Source organism: Streptopelia decaocto (genome assembly GCF_964273445.1).
Source record: "Streptopelia decaocto genome assembly, chromosome: 4".
NCBI lineage: Eukaryota > Metazoa > Chordata > Aves > Columbiformes > Columbidae > Streptopelia > Streptopelia decaocto.
The window spans coordinates 78,358,962-78,374,391 of record NC_138658.1 but is presented as its reverse complement, the minus strand read 5'-3'; the positions used below and the strand labels follow the sequence as shown (position 1 = coordinate 78,374,391).

The 15,430-nt window shown below is 70.8% G+C and overlaps 1 protein-coding gene across 4 annotated transcripts in view; it reads right to left on the bottom strand.

Annotated features, from left to right (window-relative positions):
• Positions 1-13,659, bottom strand: part of LOC309438906 (dedicator of cytokinesis protein 2-like) — a 63,640-nt gene extending 49,981 nt beyond the window's left edge. For 3 of the 4 annotated variants that reach the window (XM_082050886.1, XM_082050888.1, XM_082050889.1), the window contains exons 1-17: positions 13,290-13,659; positions 11,355-11,438; positions 11,176-11,216; positions 10,925-10,980; positions 10,743-10,839; positions 10,288-10,445; positions 9,742-9,877; positions 9,471-9,625; positions 8,622-8,703; positions 7,476-7,611; positions 6,216-6,291; positions 4,813-4,892; positions 4,345-4,470; positions 4,124-4,248; positions 3,290-3,388; positions 2,789-2,861; positions 1,638-1,741 (exon numbers count right to left, since the gene is read on the bottom strand). In XM_082050886.1, the coding sequence (XP_081907012.1) occupies positions 1,638-1,741; positions 2,789-2,861; positions 3,290-3,388; positions 4,124-4,248; positions 4,345-4,470; positions 4,813-4,892; positions 6,216-6,291; positions 7,476-7,611; positions 8,622-8,703; positions 9,471-9,625; positions 9,742-9,877; positions 10,288-10,445; positions 10,743-10,839; positions 10,925-10,980; positions 11,176-11,216; positions 11,355-11,438; positions 13,290-13,332 (1,671 nt within the window). In that variant the 5' untranslated portion in view covers positions 13,333-13,659. The remainder of the gene's footprint in view (positions 1-1,637; positions 1,742-2,788; positions 2,862-3,289; positions 3,389-4,123; positions 4,249-4,344; positions 4,471-4,812; positions 4,893-6,215; positions 6,292-7,475; positions 7,612-8,621; positions 8,704-9,470; positions 9,626-9,741; positions 9,878-10,287; positions 10,446-10,742; positions 10,840-10,924; positions 10,981-11,175; positions 11,217-11,354; positions 11,439-13,289) is intronic. The other variant, XM_082050887.1, reaches the window with a different exon arrangement.
• Positions 13,660-15,430: the final 1,771 nt, after the last annotated feature.

The following is a 15,430-nucleotide window of genomic DNA, read 5'->3' as shown; positions in this document are numbered from 1 at the left end:
GAGCTAAAAGCTCCTCATTCACATTCCTCTGGCAAACAGATACAAAGATGAAATAGCTTCTGACTTCCAGGATCAAGCCGCGGTGCTTGCCAGGAAGAGCAGGAGTCGGCCGGGGTGAGGACAAAGCGGCGCACGTGGCTGTCACCGCTGCCACCAGGGAACGTGACGGTTCAGCGAGGGCAGCGACAGCCCTTTGAGGAGAAGCCACAGCAGCAGGGGGAGCGCAGGGTGCGACCGCGCTGCCCTGGCGGCACCGGCACAGCCGCGAGCTGCTCCTGCCGCAGCACCGGCTGCGAGGGGACGGTCCCGGAGAGCCGGGACTGTGCCTGCAGCTCTGCAGGCCACGGCAGTGTCCCAAGAGTCCGGGTGTTCTGCCCAGAAACACCAGCAGGAGGGACCCAGTAACGATTTCAAAGGCACAGGAGCTGCCGGGGAGGGAATACGCAGCTCTGTCCCATCCCGGGCCGGCCGGGCACCGCGGGTCCCTGCGGGAGGGACGGCGGTGTCACGAGAGCGGGACGTGAGCAACGGGAACGGCAGCGCCGGGACAGCTCGGGGACAGCCGGTGCTGCCCGGGGCAGGAGGCGGATGGGACAGCCCGGGACAGACAGACAGACACTCAGCCCCTGCGGGGCAGCTACAGGAGTGTGGGGCGGGAGCACCCTGGGTGTCATCATGTCACACCCACCACACGTCCCTGCGACGCAGGACAACGGTGCCCTGGCAGCAGCCACCCCGCGGGGAGATCCCACGGCTGCAGAAACAGCATGGGGGGCCAGGAGGGAACCGCGGCGATGAAGAGGAGTCAATAAGAGGAAGTGATGAAGAGGAGGCGATGAAGAGCAGGAACTCCTCCATGGAGCCCCGGGGAGCGCGCAGCGGGCTGCGCAGCTGCCACAGCAGCCGGGAGCAGACCTGCTCGCCCACAAAGGTGGCGGCGTTGGGAGGGAGGTGGGTCAGCCTCGAGGAACGGGTCACGGCACCAGGAACAGCAGGAAAATCAGAGGAACTCCAGCTAAATGCAGAGCAGCCCGGGAGCGAGGGGGGACAGCGGCCCCCGGGAGCTCGAGCTCCGTGCTGGTGGCGAACGCTGCAGCGGAGCCGACGCGCCGAGCCTGAGCTCGCCCGTGCGGGGCACCCGCTCGCGCCTCCCGCTGCCCTGGCAGAGCCGCCCGCCGGGAGAGGGGACACGGGGCGAGGGGACAGCGCGGCCACAGGGGCTGTCACACTCCAGCCTCACAGCTGACTGCATTTTTCCCAAACACTGAATTTTCCCTCCCTGCGTTCTCTGCTCTCAAAGAAAAAGCGAGGGCTTTTAGGTGGAGGAAGCCTGGTGAGGTCAGGTAAAGCGCAGCAAATATCTCCACGGGGACGTTCCCTCCCAAGTCAGCTCCATTTAAGTTACCATTGTCTAAACAAAACTTGTCATTCGCAAAGGAGTCACGTGGAGATCCGAGATGCCATGTGCTGGGAGCAGTGGCAGGAGCCCCCATCACCAAGGACAGAACGGACCGGGGGGAGGGAGGGACCGGGAAGCCTCGGGGACCTTGGGGACGTGTCACCAGCACGGTGGCTCTGGCGGGGGCTGGGAGCCCACCCCGCAGCCTCCCCGCGCCAGGGGCTCTGCCTTCCCGCACCTTGTACAGAACCAGGTCGTGCTCCCCGTCGCGCAGCGTCGTGCCGTCCGGGCGCATCAGCTTCACGAAGGCCATGGAGAAGATCCGCTCGCTCTTGTCCTTGGCTGGGGGGACAAACACAGGGTGAGGTGACACGGCACAGGAGGAGCCCGAGGCTGCACCGCACGGCCAGGGAACAGCAGCACAGCCGCAGCAGCTGCGGGGAAATGGTGGTTCTTGTCCCGGAGCCCACGGGCTGTGTCCCCGGCAGTGGGACCCCCGGCACTGGGGAAAAGCTGCTGCAGCCGTTTGGGAACCTCAGATGGGGAGAGGGGACAGATGGCAGCGATGGAGGAGCTGCCAGCCCCTGCGTGTGCTGCCCAGGCTGGGGCCACCAGAGACACTGCTGCGGGGACAGAGGGGCGTGGGGCTGGCACAGCCGGGGACAGGCAGGGCTTGGGGCTGGCAGGGTTTGGCTGGCACAAAATCAGGCCACCCAGCAGCAGCTGCAGGTCCCCGCAGTGGCCCCGGCAAAGGTCCCTGCACTGGAGGACATGCCACACCATGTCCCATCGTGTGGGGGTTCAGAGCTGCAACGGTGCAGCCTGTGGCACTGCAGCCCAGGGTGTGGGGTGTGGGTCTGGGATGCAGAGCAGGGGCTCTGGGATGCAGGGTGTGGGTCTGGGATGCAGAGCAGAGGGCCGGGATGCAGAGCAGGGGGCCGGGATGCAGAGCAGGAGCTCAGGGATGCAGGGTGCGGGTCTGGGATGCAGAGCAGGGGGCTGAGGTGCAGAGCAGAGGGTCTGGGATGCAGAGCAGAGGGCTGGGATGCAGAGCAGGGGCTCAGGGAGCCGGGCACAGACACAGCCCCCGGGCAGCAGCTGCTGCTGGAGGTCACGGTGTCCCAGGGCTCTGCTGCTCCCACGAGCAGCGGGGCCGGAGCAGCGCGGGGCCAGCCGCCTGCCCCCCACACATGAGCGCAGCACTCCACGTACCCCGCACAGTGCTGGGGGGGGCTGCTCACGGCCCCGCATTCCCGCAGCCCCGCAGCCCCGCATTCCCGCAGCCCCGCATTCCCGCAGCCCCGCTCCAGCGCAGCCCCGCATTCCCGCAGCCCTGCTCCAGCGCAGCCCGGCCAGGAGCTGCTGGGGAAGAGCTGAGCAGACACTTACAGTCACTGGAGGAGCGATGCCGGAAGGTGAATCTCAGGTGGGTCTTGTGGACGTCCTCGATGGGAACAGCGATCTGAGTGAGAGCGGGGCCGTGTGAGGAGGGGGGGTGCGGGCTGAGCCACCCGCCCGACCCGGGCCCCTGCGCTGAGCTGCCAGCTGATACATCCAACCCCACGCGCTTTCCTTTCCATTAACGTGGCTGCGCTGGTGCCACAGGTGTCTGTGCAGGGCTGCTGGCGCGTGCCTGAGCCCGTGGTGGGGCAGGAGCGATGCAGGGGCACCAGCGGTGACACAGTGACCCAGGGGACGTCGCGTCCCTGCTGTGGTCACCTGGTCCCCGTCACGGGTCAGGCAGTGACACCCGCAGCACCTCCCATGCCCTCGAGCCGGGCACTTCAGCCCTGCCGGGATGTGCCCCGCGGCGGCTCCGTCCCGTGAGGGACACGGGCTGGGGGTCCCACCCCAGTCCCAGCCGCCCCACGCCCCGGGGCTGGCACAGACCTTCACCGTCTCCATCCAGCGCTGGTGCCGCTGCTGGTAGTACACCACGGAGCGGTACTCGCTCGACGGCCTGTCCCCCGCGCCGTGGTAAATCACGTTCTGCAGGGAGAGCAACGGCAGCAGAGACGGACCATGGTCAGATCAGACGGACTCCAAGGGCTGAGGATCTCCGTGTCCCCCCTCCCGGGGCACCCCGCACGCTCCAGCCCCCGAGCCGCTGTCCCCACCTGAACTCCAGCACAGGGGCCGCTTCACAGCAACCGGCCCGCGCGGGGACATCTTTCCAACTGTCCCTCCCCAGCCAGGCGCCAAGGGGGTGCGAGAGGGTCCCCGTCCCCCCCTGTCCCCTGCACCCCCCCAGGCCTTGTCCCGCTGCCAAGGGAGCCGGTGACGGACACGCGTCCCCGGGGCAGGGTCCCGCTCGGCTGCCCCGTGGGACGGGCCCTGCCAGGGAGGTGGGGGCTGTGCCCCACCCCGCGGGACCCGCAGCAGCGCAGCCTGTGCCCTGGGAACGGCGGGAACGGTGCTGGAAGGGAGAGCGGACACCTGGAGAGACGGGGCAACAGCCGGTGCTGGGGGGAACCGGGGCTGAGCCGCGGCCTCGGGGTGGCCAGGGGCTGCATGTCCCCAGGGGAGGGGACTTTCTGTCCCTTCCCACCGCCTTCCCAGTTCTTTTTTCTGAAGGGCAGCTTCAGGGGCTCCAGTAGCCACAGGGGCTGCTCCAGCAGCCACAGGGGCTGCTCCAGCCGTTCCTGCTGGCACCGGTGCTGCTGCCTCTGCCGCAGTGGGTGACAAGGGGGACAGCCAGCCGGGCCGACCCAGCGCCCGCCGTACCTGCAGCACGCCGCCCGACTCGTCGCAGACGCACACCGTCACCTCCACGTTCTTCTGCGTCTTCTTGCTCCCCTTGTCGAACTCGCCCTGCACCAGCGTCAGGTAGATGTCGTTCCTGACGTCCCCTGCGGGTACAGCCCCGTCAGCAGCGGGACCCCCTTGCCCCCACGCTGACACCCCCAGAGACCACCCTGGGCGGCCCAGCGTGCCACCCCGCTTGCCTGGCATGATGACCTCCGGGTAGCCCAGCTTGCGTGCCACCACCGTGCTGCGGTCCACCAGGTGGGGGTGGTCCTTCCGCACCTGGCTCAGGTCACCCCACAGCATCTTCAGGGACACCCAGAACCCTGCAGGGACAGAGACGTCGTCCCCATGGAGCCACCAGTGTGGCTTGGGCTGTGCCACACGTGCCTCCTCTCGCCACCCCGTCCCGCTACGATCCCGACGGCCGGGCAATCAGCACGGTGAGCCCCGGCTGCGCCCGGGGTCACCTCACACCCCTGCAGCCGCAGCAGCTTTGGGTGACAGCGGACAGGAGCCAGGGGCAGCAGGAGGGGCCCAGGGCCGGTCAGGAGCCCCCAGACCCCGCGAGGAGCAACACGAGGGGGCCCAGAGTGGGGCCAGGGGCTGCCTGGCCCCCAGCGCCAGCACCAGCCGCAGGGAAATGCGGGATGTGCCAGGGCCTCTACCTTGCCCCTTGTGGTTGATGTCCTTCCCCTCCACTGCCTTCTTGATCATGTTGTGAAGAAAATCGTTGTCACCAGCTGCCCTGCAGACACCAGAGCGGGTGATTCGGGGGAGCTCACACACACGGGGACCCCACGGCTGCTCCCGCGGCTGCCACCGACCCCAGCACAGGGAGCCGGCACAGGGAGCCGGCACAGGGAGCCGGCACAGGGAGCCAGCACAGGGTGCCCGGCACAGGGAGCCGGCACAGGGAGCCCGGCACAGGGAGCCTGGCACAGGGTGCCCGGCACAGGGAGCCGGCACAGGGAGCCCGGCACAGGGAGCCGGCACAGGGAGCCCGGCACAGGGAGCCGGCACAGGGAGCCCGGCACAGGGAGCCTGGCACAGGGTGCCCGGCACAGGGAGCCAGCACAGGGTGCCCGGCACAGGAACCCGGCACAGGGAGCCCGGCACAGGGAGCCGGCACAGGGAGCCCGGCACAGGGAGCCCGGCACAGGGAGCCCGGCACAGGGAGCCGGCACAGGGAGCCCGGCACAGGGAGCCGGCACAGGGAGCCGGCACAGGGAGCCGGCACAGGGAGCCGGCACAGGGAGCCCGGCACAGGGAGCCGGCACAGGGAGCCGGCACAGGGAGCCGGCACAGGGTGCCCGGCACAGGGAGCCGGCACAGGGAGCCCAGCAGGATGGCATCACAGAACCACAGATGGTTTGTGTTGGAGGGACCTCCCCAGCCCCCCAGTGCCCCCCCTGCCATGACAGGGACATCTGCACCAGCTCAGGTTGCTCAGACCCCGTCCAGCCTGGCCTGGGATGTCTCAGGGATGGTTCAGCCACCACCTCTCTGGGTACCTGCCCAGGCTCTCACCACCCTCAGGGCAACAATTCCTTCCTCATGTCCCACCTGAATCTCCCTCCTTTAGTTTAAACCATCACCCCTTGTCCTATCACAACAGACCCTGCTCAAAAGTCTGTCCCCATCTCTCTTATCAGCCCCTTTTAAGTCGGGAAAGGCTGCAATAAGGTGTCCCAGGAGCTTCTCTCCTCCAGCTGAACAGCCCAGCTCTCGGCCCGTCCCCATCCACCGCAGCCCTGGGACCCCAGCGCCATGTGCCGAGGGGACAGAGCTCCACAGGGCTCGGGTACCCTGAGCGCGGCCCTGCCCACAGAAACACCTCCTCTGCTCTGGGGTCTGGCCCTGGTGACACCGTGTCCCAGGGATCCACGGTCCCTTTGCAAAGCCACGTTTAAAGGAAAAATCCTTTCTCTTTCATCCCGGTACATCTTGCCCCCCTTGCAGCCGATGTCCCCGGGCCAGCCAGGCCCGCAGAGCACTGCGCCCCCCGCCCGCAGGCCCCCCCCGCGGCCCCCGCCCGCGGCCCCCGCCGCCTTCTCCCCCCGGGACTCACAGGTGCACGGGGATGAAGTGCTGCTTGTCCTCGTCGCTCTCGCACTTGCCCTTGGTGATGTCCGTGATGTCCATCACTGCGGCACAGAGGCGGCAGCGTGGGGGAGATGCCAGGGGCCCCGGCACCCCCAGCCCAGGGCCCTTCATGCCGAATCCTCCAGGGACCAGCACCCAGGACAGTTTTGTCCCACCCTGCAGCCACCGCTGTGCCCGCGTCCCCAGCTCTGACCCTGCTGTGCTCTGGTCTGTGCCCTGTGGGGGGTCGTCCTGCCCCACCGAGACCCCTCTGCCACCCACAGACACTCCGAGCTGCTCGGGGCTTTTGGCAGGAGGAACCTGGCACCCACACAGCACCATGGTGACGACCTGGCACCAGGCACAGCTCACGCACAGGGACGCTGCAGGGAGCTGTGGCAGCACCAGCCCCGGCACGGTGCAGGGTCCCGCTGCGGAACACCTCGGCAGCCCCAGCCCCGGCACGGTGCAGGGTCCCGCTGCGGAACACCTCGGCAGCACCAGCCCCGGCACGGTGCAGGGTCCCGCTGCGGAACACCTCGGCAGCCCCAAGCCCACCCTGGCTCCCCCTCCTCAACCAGCACTCCCCTGGCTGCTGGGGACAGCACCATGTCCCTCCAGCTGCGCACCTCTGGGGAACGGCACAGACACGGTGCAGCCACCACTGAGACTGTCACCACAGGTGACCTCGGAGCTCTGGGGCAGATTTGGGCCAAAACAAGCCATATCCAGAACCCTCCACCACCCAGGGCCGGGGGTTTGGTGCAGGACAGACAGGGGGTTCGGTGCAGGACAGACAGGTCACTGCAGAACAGGCACCAGGACAGTCCCTCTGTCTGTCCCCTCCACAGGAACACGCTCAGCTCGGAGCCCAATCAGCCACCGATACGCTGGTAATTCACCTGGTAACTTCTCTGCGGCTGAGGTCCCAGCGCACGCTAATTAGCCAAGTAAGATCAATAATTTCCTAGCGCAGCCACCCGATGGGGATCAATGCCCAGAGCAGGACCAGGGGCTGTGTGGGATGGGGACACGGGGCATCGAGTGTGGGGGACGGGGCAAACAGCCATGGCAGTGGGGTCGGCGTCTGTGTCGGGATGGGGGTGCCTGGCAGGGGCAGGAGCAGCCCTGAACCCCCACATCCCCATGCAGGGAGCCCCCCGACCCCGGCAGGCAGGAGGCGGGTGCTGGGGTGCCGGTGCAGACAGCGGGGTCTGTCCTCTGCACCCGCGCGCCGCGCGCTCACCGGAGATGCCGAAGGGGCGCCGCAGCCCCGTGCTGAGCTTGCGGCTGAAGCTGTCCCGCAGGTCCATGCGTCCCACGCGGATGATCTGGCACACCAGGAACAGCCGCTCCCGCTTCAGGTCTGTGCTGCCCAGGTCCTGAGGGTCAGGGGCCGCGTGAGCCGGCGGCACCGCGTGCGATGTGCCTCGGCCAGCCCAGCAGCCTGACCCAAGGGACAGGGACAATGCTGGGGCTGCTGGGGACCGATGGCCCCACGGGGCAGCCAGCGGCAGCCAGCATGGCCGGGGGGACACGTCACCTGGGAGGGGACAGCTCTGACACAGCGTGGGGCTCGGGGGTTGGCCACGCACCCCAGTTTGAGGCACCCCATGGGAGCCGGGTCCCACAGGGGCCACCCTGGCGCTGTGGCACGGGGTTGTGGCACAGGGCAGGGCCACGCCGCGGTGCACGGGGCCATGCCGCGGTGCACAGGGCCACGCCGCGGTGCACGGGGCCACACCGCGGTGCACGGGGCCACGCCGTGGTGCGCGGGGCCACGCCGCGGTGCACGGGGCCACGCGGCCGCCGCCAACAGCGGGCAGGGGTCAGAACTGGGCGAGAGCCGGGGGAGCTGGGCTGCGGGGGCTGGAAGTGCTGATGCTGCTCATTAGCATCGATTTTCCCAGCTCATCTGTATATCGATGGCTCCGCTTGGGCCGTCCTGAGGGTCAGCTCGGCTCTGCTGGCACAGCGGGAAAACGGCTGGCTCAGCAGAGCTGCCTGCGCTGCCTGCGCCGGCTCCTGCCCGCCGCCAGGGCCCTGAGCCGGCTGTGGGCAGGGACGGTGCCAAGACGGGGCACAGGCACCCCAACTGCCCCACACACCCTGAGCCGGAGCGGGGGCTTCTGGGGCAGCTCCAGGGCAGGTGCCCCCATCCCAGTGCCAGCACGGGGGGCTGTGCCGCAGCTGCAGGGCTGGGAACACGTGGGAAACAGGCAGCAGGGAGGAAAGCAGCGGGCAGCAGCGGGGTTTGGCTGCTCGGGGGGCTGTGGCGAGGCCCAGGGTCCTGTGCATGGTGCTGGGTGCACCCGAAACGCTGGGGGCACGTTGGCAGGCAGCAGGGAGCAGACCCAGGCGGCGCTGGGGAGCGCCCCAGGGCTGCGCTCACCGTGAAGACGGCCTTGAGGTTGTTGAGCAGCTCGATGTCCTGGGGGACGCCGGTGCTGGCCCAGCGGATCACGTAGTTCTCGCTGCAGGGGAGGCGAGGGGTGAGGAGCCCCGGCAGGGCCAGGCACCGCCACGGCAGGGCGGGAGCTCAGCGTGCCCCCGGGCCCCACGGGCAGCGGCTGCGGCCCAGGGGAAACACCACAACGGGGCTGGAGGCTCCGGCCACGGGCAGGGTGCTGCTCGGCCCCGGTTCACACACCTGCCTCTGCCAGCCGCCCGCACGGACCCCTCGCCCCAGCAGTGGCCCCAGCGGTGACACGGGACTGGCCCGGCCCGGCCGCCCCGGCAGCGGGACCGCCAGCCGGCCCTGCCCGCGGGACACGCAGCTCGCGGCGTGCGGGACGCGTCGGCTCGCGGGTCTGTGCACGGGGCCGCGCTGCCCCACGAGCCGGCTCCCACCCGCCGCGGGCAGGTCTGCGCAGGGCGGCACGGCACGGCACAGCGCGATGTGCCACGGGGTGTCGGGCACACTGCAGCGGGCAGGACGAGCCACAGGTGTCCCACGGGACAGGGCTGTGAGCCACGGGTGTCCCATGGGACATGTACACCCTGCACACTGTGACAAACCCTCCCCTCCGGAGGAGAAAAGCCCACGGAAGGGACAGGCCCTTCCCCTCGAGATGTGCTGAGCCAGGCAGGCAGGATGGGCAGCCCAGGGTGGTCAGGACAGACAGACAGACCCAGGGGCGTCCCCGCACAGGGAGCCAGGACAGGGACACTGTGGGGAGCAGCAGGACGGGCACCAGCCGAGCTTGGGCAGGGGCGATGGGGGCCCCGCACCCTGGCCCACCTGATGATGCGCTGCTCGGCGGGGTCGTACAGCGCCATGAAGAGCTGCGCCTCCTCCCCGATGTTGCAGACGAAGTTGCGCACGCAGAGGTAGAGGCTGTGGGACGGCGAGGCCGCCCGGCGGGCGCTGCAGCCCAGCGCGCTCTGCTGCGGGCTCTGCGGGCACGAGACGGTGCAGCCCCGTGGCGCGGCCCCGCGGCACGGCACAGCCACACGGGGGCAGCGGGCTCTGGGCACGGGGGTCGGCGTGCCGGGGCGGTGCTGGCTCTCACCGTCTCCTCCTGGATGCGCTGCGTGACTGTCTGCGCAGCCCTGTGGTGCGCCTGGAACAGGCTGATGACGCTGGTACTGTCGGGGTCCAGGATGTTTTCGTCCTCGTCCCGCACCACCAGGTCCAGCGCCAGGATCCTGCGGAGGACGGGACAGGTGAGGCTGGGGCAGGGGACACGGGGCTGTGCACCTGGGGGGACCCACTGGCCCCGGTACAGGCTCCCATGGGGCCTGAGGGTGCCGGACAGACCCCAGTGGGTCCCAGCAGAGCCCTGGCGAGGGGACGCTCTCCTGTCCCACCCAGGACTTGCTGCCAACAGCTCTTGGCCAGATGGCTTTCACAGTCACCAGCTCCCACTGTCCCCAGCCACCACAGGACAGCCAGCCAGCACACCGGGGACACAGGGTGCCCCAGGGACACCCAGCCAGGGTGATGGTGACACAGGGACAGCCAGGCCGGCAGGGACACCACAGCAGAGAGGCCAAGTGTCCCTCAGCACCGCGCTGGGCTGCAGGTGCCCAGACCCCCGTCCTGTCCCCACACTCACTTGTTGCCGTAGTCAATCTTGCCCGTCACCTCCTTCTTGAGCTGCAAGAGCTCGTCCTTGGGCAGCGTCCCCGAGAGCAGCTGCGAGCGCCGCTCCATCAGCTCGCACATCATCTGCTTCACCTGCCGGTACCGCTCCGTCTGCCCCGCCTGCGGGTGCTGCACCAGGTCACTGCGCGGCCCCGCGGCCCCCAGCGCCCGCATCCCCCCAGCGCCTGCATCCCCCCAGCGCCCGCAGCCCCCCAGCGCCCGCATCCCCCCAGCGCCCGCAGCCCCCCAGCGCCCGCAGCCCCCCAGCGCCCGCAGCCCCCCAGCGCCTGCATCCCCCCAGCGCCCGCGGCCCCCCAGCGCCTGCATCCCCCTAGCGCCCGCATCCCCCCAGCGCCCGCGGCCCCCAGCGCCCACATCACCCCAGCGCCTGTGGCCCCCCAGCGCCCGCGGCCCCCCGGCCCTCACCACGTAGAGCTGCTTCCAGATGGCGGCCCACTCGCGCAGCGTGGTGGTGATCTCCTGCACCATGGGCATCTCGGCAGGAACCAGGCTCTCCTCGGCCCTGGGGGGGCACAGGGAGCCCTGCAGCCCCGCAGCCCCCACACTGGGGGGCTGATGGGGCCACCCCCGTGCCCTGCGATACCTACCCCCTGCGCTGCACCACGGCCGCCTTCAGGTGGATGAGCGAGGCTGGGAAGATGCCCTGGGGGAGCCGGAGCCGTCAGTGCCCGCAGGCTGGGCAGGACACAGCCCCTGGGGGGGCACGGCCAGGGGACCCCGTCCTGGGACTGAGGGTCTCAGCCTGGCCATGCTGCGGGTGCCCAGCGTGTCCCCAGCAGGGACAGGACAAGCCACCAGCCATCCTTGGACCCCCCGCACGCCGGTCCCCGTCACCTACCCGCACAGCCCTGTTCTGGAGCGAGTACCCGCGGTACCAGCCTGCCAGGGAGGGACAGGGACACGTTGGCCGGGCTCGGGGACAGCAGCCCGCGGCACGGCAGGGCTGGGTGCCCGCCGGCAGCGTGGCTGAGGGAGGGTCACCCAGCGGTGTCGGGGTGCAGCCGGGGCCCCCCTTACCCTCGGAGGCCTGCAGGATGTGCACCGTCTCCCCGATCTGCAGCGGGAGGTGATGCTCGTGGGTGCGCGGGAAGTTCCACAGGGCTGCGGGAAGAGCCGGGAGCTGCGAGCCGGGGTCCCTCACCCAGACCCCTCATCCTGTGCCCTTCTCCGGGCAGTGAGCCCCTGCAGCCTCCCCACAGGCAGCAGGGCCCCACAACAGCCATTGCTCAGCCCTGAGAGATGGTGCGGGGTCCCAGCCCCACAAACCCAGGGGGAGCTGGCAGGGGCAGCAGGGTGCCAGTGGCAGGGAGTGGCAGCGGCAGGGGGTGGCGGTGGCAGTGGCAGGGGGTGGGTGGCAGCGGCAGGGGGTGGCAGTGGCAGGGGTGGCAGGGTTGGCAGTGGCAGGGGGTGGCAGTGGCAGGGGATGGCAGTGGCAGGGGATGGCAGTGGCAGAGGATGGCAGGGTTGGCAGTGGCAGGGGGTGGCAGGGTTGGCAGTGGCAGGGTTGGCAGTGGCAGGGGGTGGCAGTGGCAGGGGGTGGCAGGGGTGGCGGGGGGAGCCGTCGGGGGAGTGCAGGAGCTCGCGGTGCCCAGACACTTCCTGCTGCGGCACGGGCTGCACCGGCCGCGCTGCGGTTAGTGCTGCCGCTATTTCTGGTCCCGGGGACAGGGACGGCTCTGTCTGCCGGAGCCAGCCCTGGCTCGGCCCCAGGACTGGCTGCACCCTGTGCCTGGGACAGTCCCCGCAGCCCCGCCGGCAGCCGGGGTCCCAGCGGGGACACTGCCTGTGCCCTGTGCCCCGTGCCCTGTGCCCAGCGCCAGCCCCCGCTGTGACGCTCCCAGAGCCACACGGCTCCTCAAACCCCCAGCACACCCCACAGCAGCACGAGCCCTGAGGTCCCAGGGACCCTCCTGCCACCCTACAGTCCCCACTCGCTACCCACAGCCCCTTCCACGCCCGGCCCCACCGGGCCAGGCTCCCTCCCGGGGCTGGTGACACCCGTGGGGACAGGCAGGCACCCAGACGGGACCCTGATCCCGGTGCTGTCCCCCCGCTCCCCATGCTGCTGTCCCCATGGGGCTCTGCCCTCGCTCCCGGGGCTGCAGGCAGCACAAGGTGGGGGCGGGAAATGGCCCCTCAGAAACGGGAAAGGGTGCAGGGCTGCACGGGCCAGTGGGGGCGCAGGAGGGTGCTCGTACGGGGGTGCTCATACGGGGGGTGCTCCCATGGGCCGGGGTCGGCACGGGCGCCCTGGGCTGGAGGTGCAGGGTTTGCCCAGGGCTTTGCCAGCCCCGATGCAGCGGCCGGGAATGAAGCCCCAGCTGGGACCGGGGGCACATTCCTGGGGTGGCTCCAGGGTTCCCAGGACACGTCCCTGAGAGCAGCCCACTCGAGCTCACTGTCCCTGCCAGCCAGCCCTGTCAACAAGCCAGCCAGCCCTGTTAACAAGCCAGCCAGCCCCTGGGGAGCCCTCTGCGCTTCAGCAGCCGGGCCCAGCCCAGGCCCACAGCTCGGGGGCCGGATCCTGCACCAAGCGCCTGCCCCGGCGCTGCCTCCCGCTCAGCCCCGCAGCTCCCGGCCCCACCAGCACCAGGCGTGCTCAGTGTGGTCCCGCTGACCCCTGCCGTGCTCAGCCCCATGTCCCCTGGGCCACCTGCCCCCAGTCCTGCAGCCTCCGCCGGCATCCCCATCGTCCCTGCGCCCACCGGCCCCCCAGCACCAGCAGTGACGAGACCCGGCCCCTACCCTGCACCCCCTCACGTCGCCACCAGCACCCAGCCCGGCACCGGCAGCACCGTCCACCTGCAGCCCCCGCCATCGCCCAGCCGCCAACACCCGCCCCACACAGCCCGCTGCCACGGGGCCACCGCAGCATCACCCCAGCTGCCGGCACCATCCCGCCCACCCTGCACCCTCCGGGGAGCCCAGCGGCACCCGCGCGTTGGCACTTACCCACGCCATACTTCTCCTCCTTGGTGGGCAGCCACGGGGCCATGGCCGGTTGTGCCGTGCGACCAGGACCCTGCGTGGGGCGGCTGCTGGTTCCTCCTGCGCGGTCCCCGGTCACGTGTACCTCACCGGCTTGTGCAAACCTCCGCTTCCTCACGGCGCAGCGGGTGCTGCGGGGACCCACCCAACCGGCGGCGCCCCACGGCGAGACGGGGCAGGGGTGGCGGGGACAGAGCCCCGGGACCTGCCACACCACCCCCAGGGCCGACCCTGCGCGGGTCACCGGCCCTGCTGCGGGGGCAATGGGGCTGCTGGCCCGGGCGATGCTGCGGCACCACGAGCCCCTGGGCTGAGCTGCGCAGCCAGGGCCCGGCAGCCCCAGACACGGGCGGCAGCCCCAGACTCGGAGCCAGCGCAGCTCCAGCGGCCCGGGGAGCGTGGGGAGCCCAGCACTCGGGTCAGCCCCGCACCCGGAGCAGCACCGCAGGGAACTGGCCTCCTCCTCCCCAGCCCGGGCGCCCGTCCTCAGCCCTTGGTGCACGAGGCTCGGTGGCGAATGCCGGTGCAGCGCACGCTGCAGCCTGACCCGCGCCAGCCCTGTGCTCCCTGTGTCCGCAGGACGGCAAGCAAAGCAACGGTTCAGCATCAACCACTTCCTTCCTCCCGCCCGCTGCAAACCCCGGCTGTCCAGCGCCCGCGGGGATGGTGCTTGTTCCCTGGCCCGGCTCAGCCAACGCCGGCGCTGGCCGGGCTCTGTCCCCACAGCCAAGCTGCCCTGGGACCCACCTCCTCCCGAGAGCTGCTCCGGGGCCGCCGCAGCCGGGCTGCCGCTTCCGCAGCTTGAGCCACCTTTCCGTCACTTCTCCATCTGCCCTGCGCCCCCCTCGCAGCCCCCACCTCCTCCCACAGCCTGAGCCTGCACCGTGGTCACCCGGGAGCGGTTCCCTGGCCCACGGGTCACCCCGGCTCCAGGACAGACTCCTGTCCCAAATTCTGCCCCGGGCAGCCCTCCTGGACCCTGCGGCCCAGGGAGGGGACGGACAGGCCATGGGAAAGGGAGCATGAGCGGCTCTGGGTGACCAGCAGAGCTGGGTATGGGGAGCAAGGAGCTGGCCGGGAGCACCGAAGGGCCCCCGAGCACAGAGAGCTGGAGGGGACGACCCCTGGGACCGTCACTGCTCCACCGGCATCCTCTGTTCTGCTGGGCCTGGGCGTGGGTGGCAGCACAGCAGGGTCCCCGCTGGGGTAGCGGTGCCGGCAGGGCGCGGTGGGATGGCACAGCGGGTCCCTGCCAGGGCAGCAGTGCCGGCAGGGCGCGGTGGGATGGCACAGCGGGTCCCTGCCAGGGCAGCAGTGCCGGCAGGGCGCGGTGGGATGGCACGGCGCGGTCCCCACCGGGGCGGTGGTGCCGGCAGGGCGCGGTGGGATGGCACGGTGGGTCCCCGCCAGGGCGGTGGTGCCGGCAGGGCGCGGTGGGATGGCACAGCGGGTCACTGCCAGGGCAGCAGTGCCGGCAGGGCGCGGTGGGATGGCACAGCAGGTCACTGCCAGGGCAGCAGTGCCGGCAGGGCGCGGTGGGATGGCACGGCGCGGTCCCCACCGGGGTGGTGGTGCCGGCAGGGCACGGTGGGATGGCGCGGCGCGGTCCCCACCGGGGCGGTGGTGCCGGCAGGGCGCGGTGGGATGGCACGGCGGGGTCCCCGCCGGGGCGCGGTGGGATGGCGCAGTGGGGTCCCCGCCGGGGTGCGGTGGGATGGCACGGCGCAGCCTGGGGACACGTGCCGTGGGGCTGCAGCGGAACCCTCGGTGCAGGAGCTGCTGCCCGGGGCCGAGGTGCGAGGGCGGGAGCCGCAGCAGCCAGCGCCTGCCGGCGGGACCGGCCGCACCGGGGCTGCAGCACCGGGTCAAGCAGCCGGCACAGCGGGGTACGGGCACGGCGGGGCCCGCTCGGAGCGTGGGGGCGGAGCGGTAACTGCCGGCAGCTTCGGAGCCTCGAATTCCGCCGGCCCCGCAGTCCCTGGCCGGCCCGGTCCCGGCGGCAGCTCCGCGCCGGGCTGTAACGGGCCGTCTGCCGCGCCGGGAGCTCCACCTGCTGGCCGCGCCGGGAGCCCTGCGGGACGAGACCGCCGCTTCGGGCGCGGGGT